General features: G+C 42.8%; 1 protein-coding gene across 22 annotated transcripts in view; it reads left to right on the top strand.

Annotated features, from left to right (window-relative positions):
* CDHR1 (cadherin related family member 1) overlaps window positions 1-16422 on the top strand; it is a 73064-nt gene that overhangs the window by 40393 nt on the left and 16249 nt on the right. For all 22 annotated transcript variants that reach the window (XM_086899847.1, XM_086899860.1, XM_086899851.1 and 19 more), the window contains 6 exons: window positions 813-929; window positions 2508-2651; window positions 5039-5117; window positions 7942-8042; window positions 9792-9995; window positions 13012-13164. In XM_086899847.1, coding sequence (XP_086755973.1) covers window positions 813-929; window positions 2508-2651; window positions 5039-5117; window positions 7942-8042; window positions 9792-9995; window positions 13012-13164 — 798 coding nt within the window. The remainder of the gene's footprint in view (window positions 1-812; window positions 930-2507; window positions 2652-5038; window positions 5118-7941; window positions 8043-9791; window positions 9996-13011; window positions 13165-16422) is intronic.

Genomic DNA, 16422 nt, shown 5'->3' on the forward strand with positions numbered 1-16422 from the left:
GATAGTCTATGGACCAAGGGACAGCAATTTCAAAATTCTATGTCTAGTTTATAATATATTTGTGTGGCAAAAAGAATGATAAATATGTGTATTTGTTGAAAAAATCTTGCCATGTCTTTGGGCACAGTCTCTGAGAATTCTCAAGCTGCACAGAAAAAACCTCTCCATGGTATGGTATAGGCAGGTGGTGACATCTGCTGAAATGGCCAGGATTATCTGACAGTGGCCATTGTGTCTGGGTACAGGAACAGAGGTGTTTGTACAGATAACTCCACTTCAGAAGAATGGAGGGAGGCATTTTTTAGGCTTTTTTTAAAATCAGGTGTTCTTTAGATTTTGTTTGTACATCACAAAAATCACCAGACCACCACTGTGTTTGATAATAATCTATACATGCAAGCTTCCTGCATTTTTTTTAAACCAGTAGAACTTTGAAACACTAAGGGGTAACACCATTTCTTTTTTTCTTCCTTTTCCCTTCATCTTTTTTTCTGTTAAGTCTCCCTACCTCTTTCCATGCAATTAACTGAGATAGCCAAAGTTTAAGTTTTCACAATGATATACTAAAAGATTAAAAATACCTACATTACAAGTAACTGATTTATTCTGAATAATGAGAGACTTGTGGTTGCTTCATGAATTGTTCATAAACACACAGAGGTGAAATTCATCAAATACATTATTCACCCAAACCGTATCATTATTCCAGTCTTCTCCCCGAGCAGATGAAATAAAAGATGAATCCCTATGGCAGTCCTATCTCCCCACATGTAATCTCTGTCTGTTTCTTCTTTTCTTTTCTTTTCTTTTAGAACATCCATGCTAATAAGTTTACAATAGACCGTCACAGTGGTGTCCTGCGCATCAAACCAGGGGTCACCCTGGACTACGAGAAATCAAGAACACATTTTGTCGTCGTCGTAGCCAAGGTAAAAAGGCTTTTATGAGGAGGTGGGGTGTTGTGTTTGAGTGGGACCAATTAGTTTGAATACAAGTGCTGCTGCAGCATGAAGGCAGCAGAGTAACTCCTGCTGTAAGCTCTGGAGGCGTGGAGTGTAACATGGAAAGGTAAAGGAGGAAAGGTGGCAGGTGTCTGCAGCTGAACAACATCTGGAGCATTTGGGGGGGGGTTTCCCATATTTTGCTCATGTCATCTGTGTCATGAGACTCACCTGGAAGTGAAGGGTTGGTGTTTCTAGCCCTGGCTTCAAGAAGCATCAGCCTGTGAGCTCAGGGCTCCTCATGCTGCCCAGGGCACAGCCCTACTGCCACAAGGACAAGCCCCTGGCAGGCAGACGGGCCCCAGTCATTACCCACAGTAAGACACAGGACACAGCTAAACCCAGCACAGCACAAGAGATGGATTTCTTTCCTGGAAATACCTGTGGACATTTCTTTTCTCCACTTCTCTGCTGCCTCATGGCAGGAGCTTATTTAATTCATGCAAATATTGCTGCACATCCCTTCTTGCCACTGTCTTTCCCAGCAGTACTGTGCCTGTGACTTGGCTGAGGATTCATAACAGGCATTAAAAGTCACAAGATTTTGAAGTGTCTCACAATCCTGTCACACAGACAGACTCACATGGGTGGAAAGTGGGCAGTTTTGGTGTAGTTCATGAGGACTTTGAGTTGCTCAAATTTTTTGAAAAATGTATGGACCTTTTAATGTATTTTTAGCCAAGGTTCATTTAAAGAGAAGTAGCAGAATTTGGCTTAAATTCTGCCTTTGGGACAGTAAGTAAGAAAAAAAAACAAACCAGTGTATCTTTTCAAAAAAATTGGCATTTTTAAAATTGGTACTGCAGACATGTTGAACAATTTGCACTCTTAGACACCAGCATGACTACTGACCTACAGCTGGTGCTCTGAGACTGAGGGTGTTAAAACCTTCTGAAATAGTGAGTTGTATTCCTAATTGGCTCTGCTGCATCAGTTGTGGAGACCTGGTTGTAGCCAAGTCCCCAGAGACTGTTTATACAGTGTGGCTGTCTTGCAGGTTTTGGCTGCACAGCTCCTTCTGTGCTTGCACTTTATCACAGAGGTGTTCCTAGGTGACTTTGAGCATGTACAGTGTTTATTTCCCTCTAGAAAAGCACTATCTTGCTACTGTGCACTGTCTTGTGTTCATGACAAGACTCTGTGTGGGATTAAAAGCTGTACACCTTGATCACTAACTTTTTGTATAATATTCTAGCCTTTTTTCCTGAAAAACCCTTGAATTCCCTGTCCCCTCTCTAAAGATCATTTATGACTGCATATATTGGTTCAATCACTTTTAATATAAGAAATTACTTATGAGGCGCTGCAAGCTGTCTTCCTAATCAGAGAGAGTGCAGGAAAAATGGAAAAGTGAAGGGAATAGGGCAGCACAGATTAATCAATATGCTCAGAGAGAGAAGGGATTCCTGGACCTGTGCTTCTGAAGGCTCATGAGGTCCATGCAATGCCTAAGCTGATTTTCAGGCATGCTTCAGCAGAGGCATCTGACCATTACTTCTTTTCTAGGATGGAGGTGGGAAGCTCAGGGGAGACAACAAAGTATTTTCAGCCACAACAACAGTTACTATCAATGTGGAGGATGTTCAGGACACTCCTCCTATGTTCATCGGGACTCCCTACTATGGATATGTCTATGAGGACACGCTCGCAGTAAGTTCTCGTTTTCATCTCTGGGAGAACAAGTGCAGCCTTTCCCATCTCAGTCAAGATGGCCCTAAGGTTTCATCTCTGGGAGAACAAGGAGAACAAGTGCAGCCTTTCCCATCTCAGTCAAGACAGCCCTAAGGTTTCTAGTACAGGCTTTACTGGAAATAGGACCTGAACTCTGATTTGACTCCTAGGTGAAATGAGCTGAACGAATCTCAGACTATTTCTTACTCATGTCAACTGCAAATTTTCTATTCAGGGCCTCCTGTTGTTTTCACTGAAGTCAAAAAAGATTCTGCCCATTTATATTGGTCTAAGCCCAGAGAGTGACTAAGAGATCTTCTGCAGCTCAGACCTCCAGAGGCACTTGGCTGAAGGCTTAAGCAGGCTGCCACTCACCTCACCTGAACACATCATGCTTAAAAGCCTTTGTGTGTCTCTTTGCTCTGTGGGCTCACAGTGCTTTTATTCTCTAGCTCAGATCAGTCTGCTACTGACAGCTGGTTGTTCAAGGTGCAGACAGAATTTATGCCCGAGTATGCCCTCCCTCTGTGTCATCCCATGGGCATCACCTGGGGAGAAGCAACCCTGACATCCCCAAAATGCAGGATGCTTTCTGCTCAGTGATGGCTGGTTAGGCAGAACGGGCCAGGAAGGCCTCCTAGGCCTAAACTCAATCAGATTATCAGCCAAACAGGGACATAATTAGGAGGACCAGTCATTTCCAGCCACATATTCTTGAAGCTGCAAACTAATGAGCTCTCTCTAAGCACTGACATGATTGTGTGGATCAGCTTTCACCCTGATACAAAAGATTTAATTAAAATGTTGTTCATATATTGGACAAAAAATGGTATCTGCCTATGAAATTACCCAAAATTAGGCTATTGATGAATTTAGCAGTGTGATTGCACTCTGTTCATCTGACCTTCCCTAGAGTTCCATGAAAGATTGTGTCTTTTCTGTCCAGAAATGTACACTGCAGCCCATGCATGACTATATATTGCAGTTCACTGCAGAGGTTGTTACATTTCAGCAGGGCAGAGAAGTAATACTCATGTACTTTGCAGGTGTTTAGAATGAATTATATTATGTATATTGATTTATTCTGCATAGTTACATATAGATCTTGAAATAACAATCAGGTGCAAACGGGAGTTAGTGTTTACTATGGAAATGAGAATCAATAAATGTTAATTACATCCAGCTTGAGCTCATAACTTACACCATTATGATATAATGATGGAAGCAGGAATCAGTCCTTCCCAGTATGGGTTTTGCCATTAGAATGAACTCCACAGAGGAGGAGGCAATAGCTGATTTTAGTGGTGTTTGCGCATTTGGTGTTAATTTTGTAAACTTGCTTCTTTTTTCCTTGGTGGAGTTGTCAGGATTTACAAGTACTCTGTCACCTTCAAAGGGACTGCACTGCATTTTGCCCAGTAGGCAGATTTTATTGCTGCTTCCAGCATAAACGATAATAAATACAGTTCTGTATTTCCAGTTGCTCTAACAGAGCCTTGCTCTTGTTTGAAAAATTCACTCAAGGGTTGTCATGAAAATGTTCCTTGTTGCCATTTCTGATTCACTGGCAGTTGCTTCAGTGTTCCCTGGTTCTTCAGCCTCAAACAGTAACACTTGAGTTCAGAGGCCTGACTTGCACAGCTCACTGCCACTTGGGTGAGCATTTTAATGTGACACTCATCATCCCTCTGAGCTGATAGGAGCAGTCACATGAGCAAATGGTCCCCAGCACACAAATTCTCTATGTATGGCCCACGGCCACATTACTTGTGCAGAAAGACAGACAGTGAAGGTTTAAGAGCAGTTAAATCACCATCATTTTCATCACAATTTTATGCCCCAGATATTCTGTGGGCAAAGTTGCTCTGTCATCTCTGTTTGCTTCTACTGCCTGTCTGAACTTAATTAGGAAGGACCAAAGTGACCCAGTGACTCCCTGGCAGCTGCCTGTGTCTCAGCACACACTGTGTGGCCATGGGGCACAGGAGCCTACACAGAAGCGGCCAGATGGAATCTTGGTAGTGCCCCAAACTAAACTTTGGGTTTCAGATTAGCTGCTCCAAATCCTGTCCCCTGTGCTGTCCACATCTGTGGCTCCAGGCAGGTGTCCTTGGCCACAACTTCCAGCCATTCCTGTGACCAGCCAGCCCCCAGGGCTGAGGCACCCATGGCCATGCAGAGCCTGCAGCCATTTCACAGAGCAGTAGGCACTGGCCCTTTATGTGTTCTCCATATGGCACAAGCACCCACTCTGCCCCCGCACTTCACTGCAGGAAAACCTACAGGAGTTCAGTTTATTAATGTGCTGTTGCAATTTCACTGCTCTGATCTTGGCACACAGACTGTGATTTCCCATTTCTCCCCAGGGCTCTGAGGTCCTTACTGTTGTTGCTCTGGATGGAGACAGAGGAAAGCCTAACAGTATTCATTACTGCATTGTGAATGGTGAGTAGGCTTGTCTTATGGGAAATTTGAAGGGCACTCAAAACTACATCTGGCATTAAATTAGAACAGAATATGCTGGAGTTTAATAAACCTGAGACAAAATCTCAGGAAATAATGTCAGGTACCTCAAACAACTTCAGGGCCCTGTCTAGCAGAGAATAACTAAGATTCAATTCAGTGAGTCTTAGTATCTTCTTCACAGAACTGCGCTTGGAGCTGTTAATGTTGCTGATTTGTTAGGCATCAGTGCCTGCTTGTCATTTCAGAAAGTGTAAAGGGAGATGCATTCCCTCTTCTGAGCATCTCTATCCCTTAATCTGGGAGGTGAGATAATTCATTAGGAGACCCAGACGTGGCATTTGGAGGGATATTGTTATTAATACAGTGATGAAAGTGGCTAAACAGTCAAACCTCTGATTTCTTGGAGGAAATTATATTTACCAGTGAAGAGACACTGGCTGTACACTGAAGTGGAAGAAAACAGATGTTATCAGAAGATTAATGCTTTCCATCAGCTATTCTGGGAGTGTCTGTCGCATGTCTTTTAATAGCATGAATGTGAAACTTAGCTGAATTGATGATTCATTAGGTGGTGAAGAAAACAGCTTAGAGCAACTAAACTCCAGGCTACGGCTTTGGGGGTTTTGGGTTTTCTTTTTTTTCTTCTGTAGCAACAGGGCACCCCAACTCACAGGTGTGAAAGACCCCAAAACTTCCTAAGACAAATCTGAGGTGTAGCTGAAGAGCTATGGAGTAAGTGCTTCATTGTCTTAAGTGATCTAAACATCCAGGACAGAGAGATACTCACATATGAGATTTTGTCTTGGTATGGGATGAGACTGATGCTGAGGTTTCTTCTTAATGTGAGGGAATAAATAGGTAAAAGAAAGGTAGAAACATTGAGGGAAAAAAGGTTGCAAAGGACAATAGATAGAAAATGAGAAAAGGTAAAAAGAAAGGTGTAAAATGAGGAGCAAGAACAAGTAAGTGGGATGAAAATATGCTAAACAGTGGAGAAATTAAGTAAAGAGAACAAGTAAAGGCAGAAGAACCATGGAAAGTGTCAAAGGGAAATAAGATTAATGAGGAAAAATACTGGATCTCCAAAGAAAATGGAGAAGGACCGAAAGGGTTCTCTGGGATAAAAAAAGGTAAGTGTTTAGGAAAGAGTGGGAAAGGAAGATGGAAGTGGATGACAGATAACTAGAACAAAATATGACTTAATGCGGAGCCCATTTCTCGTGCCCATTAACAAAGGGTTTTGTTTGTGTGAAATGGAAAAGAGAGAAAGGGATTATGCTTTTAGTGCATAGCAAGTTGAAAAACAGAACAAAAGATTGCAACAGGTTTCTGCCCCTGCACCTCAAACAATGGCATTATTTTGACAAGCCATTATTCCAATAACTGCAGGCTGGGATGTCAAAGGACAAGAAAACACTAACAGAAAATAGGAAATTGTTTGTTCTTAATAAGCATTTCTTATTCCAGGAGTGTGGAATAATAATGGGAAATGCTGCAATCTTCTGAACGTGCTGCAGGGAGGAACACACATACTGCTACATGTACTCCAGGGTTACCAATTTCCCCAGGATAACTAGACAATAACATGAAGTATGGTGGCTTGAAACTACTATTGACTTCAGCTTCTTCTCAGCCAGAATATATTTTGCAGGCCAATGTATCTTAATAATTGGGTATTGTGAGTCAATATCTGTTCAATGTTGTGTCTCAAGTGCTTTAATGAAGTTGCAGTTATTGTAGGTATTAGCAAAACAGGATACTATCAGATGGTTTAAAAATCAGCATTGGAAATGAGTTTGAGAAGAAGAAAAATTACTGTGCTTTCAGGTCATCATCCTTTATTTCTGAAGGCTTGATCTCCTACATTTAAAGGGGTTTCCTCTCTTCCTTTCAATGGCAGACTGCCACAAAGCAGAGGATGTGGCCAATACTGTACACGAGGCAGCATCAGGGCTGCCCGTCCTGGGCACCAGCCTGCCCTTGGCTGTGATATGAGATGGTTCCTGACATCCTGGTGAGACACTTCTGCCTCTCTGCAAGCTGGCATTTGCTTCAGCACAAATATACCAATCTCAATAAACTTCTGCCTGGAACTGCTATTCTCTCCAGGTCAATGGAAGCTGGGCAGCAGCAGCAAAGTCAGCCTGCAGCCCTGTCCTGCCTCAGTTCAGAAACCTTGGGGTTAACCCCAGATACTCCAAAAAGCCCTGTTTGTTCTAGACAGCCTTGCAACAGGCTGGAAGCTTTTTTTGACAACTCAGTGTTTAAGACCAGAAGATATTTCTCCAGAAATGCTGTCTGAGGGAAGTGACAAAGTGTTTCCTTGAGGCAGATTGTCAGACTTCTCACCTTAGCTGATATTAGTGAGAGAAATGTTCTTGTTTCTCAGAGACTTAATTAAGCATTTGCTAATTACAATGACAAATGTCTATTTTTGTCTAAACCAGCATATAAAGACAGCATAATAAAAACTAATACCAAATTAGCATGCCTGGATGCTGAGGCTTGAGGGGAGCCCAAGCAGGGTGGGAAGAGGAAAATGCTGACAGTTGCCCATAAGGGAAGAACTCCACTGAGCCTTTCTTTGGAGACAAAACCCTTCTTGACCCTCATTTGTGTTTTCATCTCACTGTGCCCAGTCGCAGAAATGCTTCCTCTTTGAAGAGTGGCTTCAGATCTGTGGATAGACATGGATACACATATGGACAAAGATGTGCTCAATGAAGTGTATAGTTGATTTGCCCATGCTTGCTCAAAGGAGGAAAGTGTGGCATATAACCAGAGCATCTTGGTTTCATTGCAGGAAGTGAAGGGTCATTTGAAATCAGCAACACAACTGGAGCCATTTCTGTGATAAAAAGCCCAAATCAGCTCAAGAAAGAAGTTTATGAACTAAAAGTTAAGGTAGGTACTGTGGCCACTTTAAGACTATTGGTCTCAAATGCCATGAGTTGGCTTGATTATCTAAAATTGTTCAATTTATATCTGACTTTACCTGTTTCAGAAACTACCTCCTATGTTTGAGCAGAGTTCCAGATAGTATAAAGCAGAACTAATTGCTTTTGTGGGGATGTTGGGATATTATTTTTGGCATATTTAGTATCTCAAATTACTTCTTTCAAATGAAATCATCTTGTCCAAATTTTTGTCTCTGAGACTAGAGAATCAATGTTCTTTACAGTCCATAGATACCTGTTGTCTGTGTTTCCAGATTTTATTGCTAAACTGGGAATTAATGTCTTGAAACCTCCACGTTATGAGATAGGTAACAGTCAAATCTGTGATTAGTAATAGGACTGGAACAGATCATGCAGGGTCATGTCAGCATCCACGGCTGAGGCACCCATCAGCCACATACAAATACATGCTCACACCTTGATGAGCTAACATCTCGATGAGCCAGTACTCATGTGACAGGCTGCGTTGTTTTAAGCAGTTTCTAAAGAAAAAGTGTTTAAAAATGTGGAATTAAGTTGTGAAGACTATCGGTTTTCTTCAGCATGTTGAAACTGCTTATTATTGTTGTGGTAAGGACAATACTGGCTTATAGGCAGCTTTGAGGAATTGCACACTGCCAGAACAAGTGTGTAGCATCCCCAAGGGCCCTTGCTTGCTCCTGGGCTCCAGCAGTGAGCTGTACCTGGGAGAACGTGGAGTCCTCATCGGCTGAGTTAACCTCAGGCACCATTTCTTCCTCTATCTGCTCTGCTTCACTGCAGTCTGCCACCACTCCCCCATGCAGAATGGGTTAAAGCCTTGCAAGCTTTTCTGATCTCCTAATTATGTATGTGGTGACCCAGAGTTCATGCAGGCTGCAAAAGCTGCTAGAGGAACCAAGAGGGTGTTATATTACCCAGAGGACATAATGGCAGGCACCTCAGTTGCCAGACTAGTGTCTTCAGAGAAAGTGCCTTTGGTTTTGAGCCCTTTGAGCAAAAAGGCATGTTAGATATAGCTGTTGTGACAAAAATACCAGCCAGTTTCTGTCCTGGCAGAAGAAGTGCCTCAGGTTCAATCCAGTGAATCCAGGCTGCAAGTTGCAGTTGTTGAAACCCAGACAGATTTGATCTTGTGGTTCAGAAAAATACCAGCTAGGTTTGCCTGTCTGTCTAAACTATATCCACTTTAAATTAGGCTCATCTAAAGAGCACAGCAGAATTCTGAATCAGAGACTAAATCTCAAAAAAAAAAAAAAAAAGCACCTTTTCAAATATTTACCTAAATGCCTCAAGTACAGTTTTTCTCAAAGTATTAAAGGCTGCAGTCCTTGCAGCACTGAGACAATGAACTGCCTGTGGTACCACAGCAAATTTAAACATTGTCTTCCTTTTCTATTCTATCAACACTCTAGGCAAGCAATTACCTTACCTCTATTGGATTGTTTTTAGAGAACTGTTTTCACTTAGAGTGAGTTACTAAGATCACAAAATTAGAGGAAGAATCAACTGGGGCTCTACTGGGACTGGTTTATTACCATAATCTTCTAATCATCATAAACTTCAGTGTGAAATGGACTGAGGTTTTAGAGAAATATAAGGCTGTGAATCTTCCTACAAGTTAGAGTGCTTTGTACATGTGGAATAATATCTGAACATGAACCTGAAGAAGGAGAAAACAGTTTCATCATTCTTTTCTTCCTCTTGCCTGCTGCAGGCATCAGAAGTCAGTCAGGAAGGTGACACCTCAGAGCACACGTTTGCCATGGTGACCATACGGGTGGTCGACCTCAACAACCATCCACCAACGTTCTATGGAGAAAATGGTCCCCAGAACAGGTTTGAACTGACCATGTACGAGCATCCCCCAGAGGGTGAGATCTTAAGGGGATTGAAGATCACAGTCAATGACTCAGATCAGGTAAATGGAAACTATGTGGACTTTCAGTTTTCCTGTCCTGTTTTTGTAAAGACTAGAAAGAGCTGTCAGATGGGGAAATGTCATTTTAGAAACTCACCTGTTTCACCTGCATTCCCTAAAAGCCTAGGACAGACAAAGCAGTTGTAGGGTCCAGTACCACAGAAAGCCTGGACCCAGGAGTTCAGTTAGTCTGTCACACAGAGTTATGCCAATGGGAAGGGTGGTCCTGCACCTGCAGGTCTTGTGGCAACTGAAGCTGAACTGTCCTTATGAACTTCCCTAACTACTGGTTGTGTTCTTTTGTTGCCTGTGTATTGTCTGAGAACATATTCCCTTTGAAGATTTTCTTGGAGGTTCCAAGCCCTTTATTAACTTCAGGTGTAATTAGAGTCTTCATCTTCTTCTGGTCCTTATGTTACAGCCAGGGTCTGCAGTGCATGGTCTGATAAGTCATTCCCACTGGAGTGATATTTTTAGGTAGTCTTAAAAATTATGCCTGAGCCAAACTAACACCTAACAGATAAAGGCAAAGGAAAGAAGACTCCATCCATCTCAGCCCGCTGTCTAACTGACCTGTGATGCCTGTAGGTGCCATGGCAATGGTTGCTATAGGGACCCCTAAGCTAAATACTGTATGAATGACATCCATCTGAGTTAGCCTCTGGTTAGGTAGTGACAAGAAAAAAGCTTAATGCATCTGAGAATTGTATTACTATTGGAAAAAGCTCTCTTCTGTAACTGTGCTTAGTATTGTGCTGGTTTGATGGTATTGTACTTTATCAAACCCACTGGCTTCTTCCCCCTCCCTCCTGCTGCTCTGCAGCGAGCAGATAAATGACTGCTTTCAAAGCAGTGCTACGTCTACCCTGCTATTGTCACGGGGGATGGTGCTGCAGAGGGGAGAAACAAAACCCATCTCTTCTCTTTAGAGACAAAATATATATCTAGGCTGACAAAATATTCAGGCTGCAAGTTAGGCTATAAAATAAGCAGAAAACACTGATAAATGCACTGTATAGATTTCTCAAGAAGCTTCCTAGTGCAGTGTAAGGCATCACTCTAGGGGGGATGGGTTGCTTTTCTTCTAAGGCAGAGAATGCAGTGTTTTCCTTTCTATCCAAGATGATCAGTAGAGAAGAAAATTAAACATGTGTCTGTCTGTCACAGCTACTAGAGACTTTTCTTTTGGGGGAGTGAATGATACAAGTGAGGAGGAAGCTGTGGTTAAGGTCTAGTTTAGGCCTACAGTTTGATGGAAATGCCATGCTTACTTGTAAGAAAATTATACAGAAATTTCTCTCCCAGACCTGTTCAACAGGGCTTAGGGCTCAGTGCTGCTGTTCCTCCAGTCATTGCTGTGTCCCATGGCTGTCTGCTTGAAGACATGCTGCAGCCTGGCTTGCTCAGAGCAGATCTGGGTTCAGTGGACATCTGTGTCAGAAATCACTCAGCTGTTGCAGTGGCAGTTCTCTCCCAATCCCATACCACCCTGCTAGTCCCATGTGCCACAGACTTGGTATGACTTTGTCTGACTTTGTATTGCCAAACTGTCCACTCTTCCCATCAGCACTATTTTCCATAGTCCAGCAGCTCTGGCTTTGTGTGTTTGGCTTTACCATCCAGCAAAAGAGAGCCTGTTATCACCTCTGTAGTTGGGGGATGGGTTTGTGTAACCAAACAACTCAGACCACTGAGTTTGTATCCAAGGTCATTCTGTTTCCCTTAAGAAACTACTGCTGAATACTTTTTCTCTTGACATGAGCTAGGGCTGCTCAAGAACTACTCATAACAAGCTCTCCAGGGATACAGCTGAAAGTAAAGTTGTCCTGTTTGAAAGTTATTATTAGAAATTCATCATCTCAAGATTCATGCTACAGGGAGAACGTGGCACCAGGCAGGCAGTGAATCTGACTGTTTGTCGCAGTGTAGACATGACACTGAGAAATTGGTGAACCCAGAGAGTTTGGTGAGATAGGCTCAGCTCATTTTCACATCTTCCCTGTAAGGCAGAAATATGAGAATCTCCCCTTTATCTTTTCTCTCGCATGCTCCAGTTTGATTTAAAAGAACCGGCCTGGCCAGCTGGCTCTGGCTCACTCCTCCCAACTTGCACACAAGTGGTGATAACCTTTTAGATACTGCTGCTTCTCATGTTCTCTCTGGCTAGAAGGTTTATCTGTGTAATGGGATTTGCCTTCTCATTTCACCTGGAGCTGTCAAGTGTGTCAGATTTTGTTCTGCACAAGTGGAGCCCCTCTCTCCCCACAAGTACACCAACTTCCAAAAGGTTTGGTATTTGCATCTCTGGGCTACCTTAATCCAATCAATGCAAAATGTGGAGTACCACCTCTGTTTGGAGATTGCCTATTTTGTGATTCTGCATCTTCATCATCCAGAATGCACGAAGAACAACTCACACAGCATGTGCATTAGCAGGACACAGGCTGGACACTGCAAGTGTTCAAGGCAGGCTGGATGGGGCTCTGAGAAACCTGGTCTCGTAGAAGATGTCCCTGCCTGTGGTGATCTCAAATGTCCCTTCCAACACAAACCATTCTGTGAGATTGGGCTTGTGAGGGTTGTGTTTTCCTTACTAGAGAATTTCAGTTGTCTTTCCTTGGTAGGAAGCTGGAAGAGGCAGGACTTCCCTGCCAATATGCATGTGGTGTCATCTCTGTCTAGCTCCCAGTGTGTGGCACGAAACCCAAGGCTGCTTGCCACAAGATTCCTCTTTTAGCCAGGCCTGCTGTGGGGTTTTTCCATTATGACTGAAAGAATAACCAAGCTTGTCAATCTATTTTAAGAAAAGCTGTGTCTGTCTTGTGACTAGGGCTGGAGGGATTATACAACTAATAAGCCTCTTAGTGGTCTCCTGCCCGGGGGATGGAGAGCAGAGGTCTCTAAGCAGTAAGATTCGTTCTCATTTTACATAGTTTGAAGAAAGAGAGCAATCTAGGCTGTAAGATTTGTGCCATTCACTGGAAAGAATCAATGTCATATCTGCTTTAATTCACAGGGAGCCAATGCTAAATTCAACCTCCGTCTTATTGGACCTGGTGGCATATTCCGAGTGGTTCCTCAGACTGTCCTCAATGAGGCTCAGGTTACAATAATAGTGGAAAATTCTGCTGCTATTGACTATGAAAGCTTCAAGGTGTTAACCTTCAAGGTACTTCTGCTTTCCAGGTCCTCTTTTTCGGTGTATATACTATGAGTATGATGGCTTTTGTATTTGACGTGATTTAGCTTCTTAATCCCCTGAAGCTGTCTGATGCATATCAGTGACATGATATTCCATGTGAGGGAAACTCATTTCTGCCTCTAGTTCCCCACCTTCACAAAGTTTAATGGATACATCTGTGGACTGATTTAATCCAGTCAGTACAAAATGTTGATTTTTATCTGCCTCTGGAAACTGTACATGTTGGTGGCTCTGAATCATTCTAGACTGAACCTTGAGGGTGTTATTTCTGCACTCACAATGGTACAGTCACAGGATGAAATCCTAATTTCTCTGCAGCTAGAACTTTACCTGCTTAGTGCTAAGTAATTTGATTCATGATCATGCTTTTGGATGTTGGCAGCCTGAAGACCCCAGCTGACTGGAAGATAATTCCCAAAATTGCTCACTGCCTTTGTCAGAGTCTATCTATCTCTATGGCCATTTGCAGGCTGACCTGAGGCTCACCCATGCTCTAAGCCAGCCACGCAAGAACCAGTTTCATCCAAAAGCTGGAATCGTGCATTATCACCTTCCCTGATGGATTCTTTGGCTCACCAACAAGATAATTAAGTTGTCAGGTTTTCTGTCAGCTGCCCCTGAACATGAGTGTAGATGTTTCAGTTCTGACTACAAAGAATTGCACAGACAATCCCTGTAATCATTTTTTAGAAATTGCCAAAATGATCTAGCTGAGTACTAACATATGCTAGTTTTGCAATGTACAGAGAGGGGCATTTTTTGCACAGTCCAAAAGCCAAAATTCCACAATTTTGTTATGCCCCTTGTAATATGGTTTGCTTTGTGTCCTTAGCAAGTTTCACTTCAGTATGTTTCAGGCCTCTTCTTGTAATATTCCTAAGCCATTTTGAGCTCTATAGATTATAGATGCTACAAAAATATGAGGCATCATTACTGTATTAAAGTGGAAGATTCTGAAAGGGCCATAAAGTGCTACTGAAACTAATTATAACAAGCGCACATTTATTCAGGTTAAACTACCAAAAGACCAGTAAAGGAGTTACACATGGCCTCCTCATGAATGCCAATAGAAATCAAAGTAGTTAATGTGATTGCCATGAGCACCAAAGAATTAATTACCAGGAAAAAAGGATACATATTTTTATAGCTTAAGCAGTTGGGTTTTTTTTTTAATTATTTCTACTGGAGAAAGACTTCCCAGAATTATTTCTACTGGAGACTTTAAGACTTGGCATAAAAAGTGCAGCCTTTGTCTGGATTCCAAATGAAGAAGGTGCAGATGGATGATATGGCAGCAATATATGGCAGCAAATACTTTATAAAGACCTCATTGCTGGTTTCATTTTTCTGCAAAGTTCAAATCACTTCCTACCCAGTTTTAGTTGTCAGTGTAGTCATTCTGGTTAGAATTTTGGATGAAATATATTTAATGTGTATCTCTCAACAGCTTTGAGAGGATATCTTCAGGGTTCTGGGGTTTTTTCTGTAAGCAATGATCCCTCTCCTCTAGTTTGTTTTTGAAGAGTAAAATTCCAGAGAATAATTTGTCTGGGAGATGCACTGAAAAGCTTTCTGAAGCAAAGACTACTAGAGAAACCTATCTTCCATTTAGTGCTGGCTCTTAAATGTATGTGGTAATCAGGACTTCCTTCTTCATTCTCGCTGTCCAAGGGCTCAAATGGGTTTCACAGAGTATGGCAGCTACAGTAATTCACACATCTCTCCCAGTCCCTCTGCCACAGGGGCCAGATTCTGCTGTCCCACCTTGTTATGGGCTGCCATGCTTTGGGGACAATCCTCCTGCCTGCATCTCCTCCAGCTTAGAGCACACTGTGCCTTGGCAGGAGCCTGGACATGCTGCAGACACTCACTTTTACAGACTGGCTGAGGCTGCAATTATCTTTAGTTGCCAAAATCAAACTCTATTTTAAAAATTTACCTACCACTTTTAAGATTGCATGTCAGTTTTCTCTTCTGGCATTTAAGTACTAATTGTTGTATGTAGTCCTGAGAAGTAATAGCTATATGCCATTTTTTTTTCTCTCTGCATGAAACAAACAATAGAGGTCTGCATAAGGCACTGCAGGCAAGTAAGCTGACAAAACTTCCTCCCTGAAGGAAGATGTCAGCATGTTGACAAAGCAGGACTGTGGATGCTTTAAGAAGAAGGAATGAAAAATAAGTGTAGGAAACAAAGTAAAAATGCTGAGCTTTCATAAGGTATACTGAGATAGGCTGATTGCAGCAGCAAAGATGATTTAACTGCAGATGTTATAATTTACTTATAGCTCCAAGTGCACAATCGGCACTAAGATTTTACCTCTGTACTGCTTCAGGAGCTGAGATTTCTCATGAGGAGGTTTTTGCTGATATCTGTATGGCTGTCCCTTCAAAAATTTCTTTTTCTGTAACACCACCTGAGACTCCCAAACACAAAAGTTAACACAGCGATGTAGCCACCAGTTTCCCCTTTTAGAGCAGATGTAACCTGCAGCAATTGCAAGCAATCCTTCGAGATTCATTTCTTCTCTTTATTTCCAAACATTATGAATGTTCACACAGCAGGCACAGCTCTAGGAGATGACACTGAGATAGCCTTTTCCCTGTCTGCTTGAACAGCTCCCCACCTTCTGCTTTCACGTCGAGGTGATACAAACGTGTCCAAATCTGGCAGAGCAGAGGCTTGAGCACAGCATGTGTCCCCCGGGCAGGTGGCAGTGCCACTGCTGTGAGCATCACTCACCCGCCCCGCAGGGACCTGTGGCACCCGAGCGATGAGCTCCCGCAGCCACAGCACCAGTGGCAGCCCTGCTGCTCCTGCCAAAGCTCACTTAGGCACTCACTCTCTTTGTGGGAGCTCCTGGGACACTTCTCCTAGGAATTAAAATGCCTGCAGCCAGATTTTTCAGCTGAGCCTCTTAGATCGCAGTTCATGTCCTGCTCGCTATTCTATTAGTGGTGGGCTGTCTTCTTAGAGCCCTCCTTCTTTCTGTTAATTATGTCTCTGCCCAAGCATGAAAACTAAATATGAGACCATTGTTTTTGGTGTTAGCCATTTGGGCTCAGCCCCCACAGAGCCCAGGACTGATGGCCTAGTGCTGATCCTGTGTTGTGCAGCCACCCATGGGACAGACACTGTGAAGGTCCCAGTGTCTCTAGTGCCTCTCAGTACCCATTGTTGAAACTGCTTCTTCTTGTTCAGCCACAAACCACCTGAGCTTGCTG

The sequence above is a fragment of the Cyanistes caeruleus genome, chromosome 8 (assembly GCF_971803275.1).
Source record: "Cyanistes caeruleus chromosome 8, bCyaCae1.hap1.1, whole genome shotgun sequence".
In the NCBI taxonomy this organism is placed as follows: Eukaryota; Metazoa; Chordata; class Aves; order Passeriformes; family Paridae; genus Cyanistes; species Cyanistes caeruleus.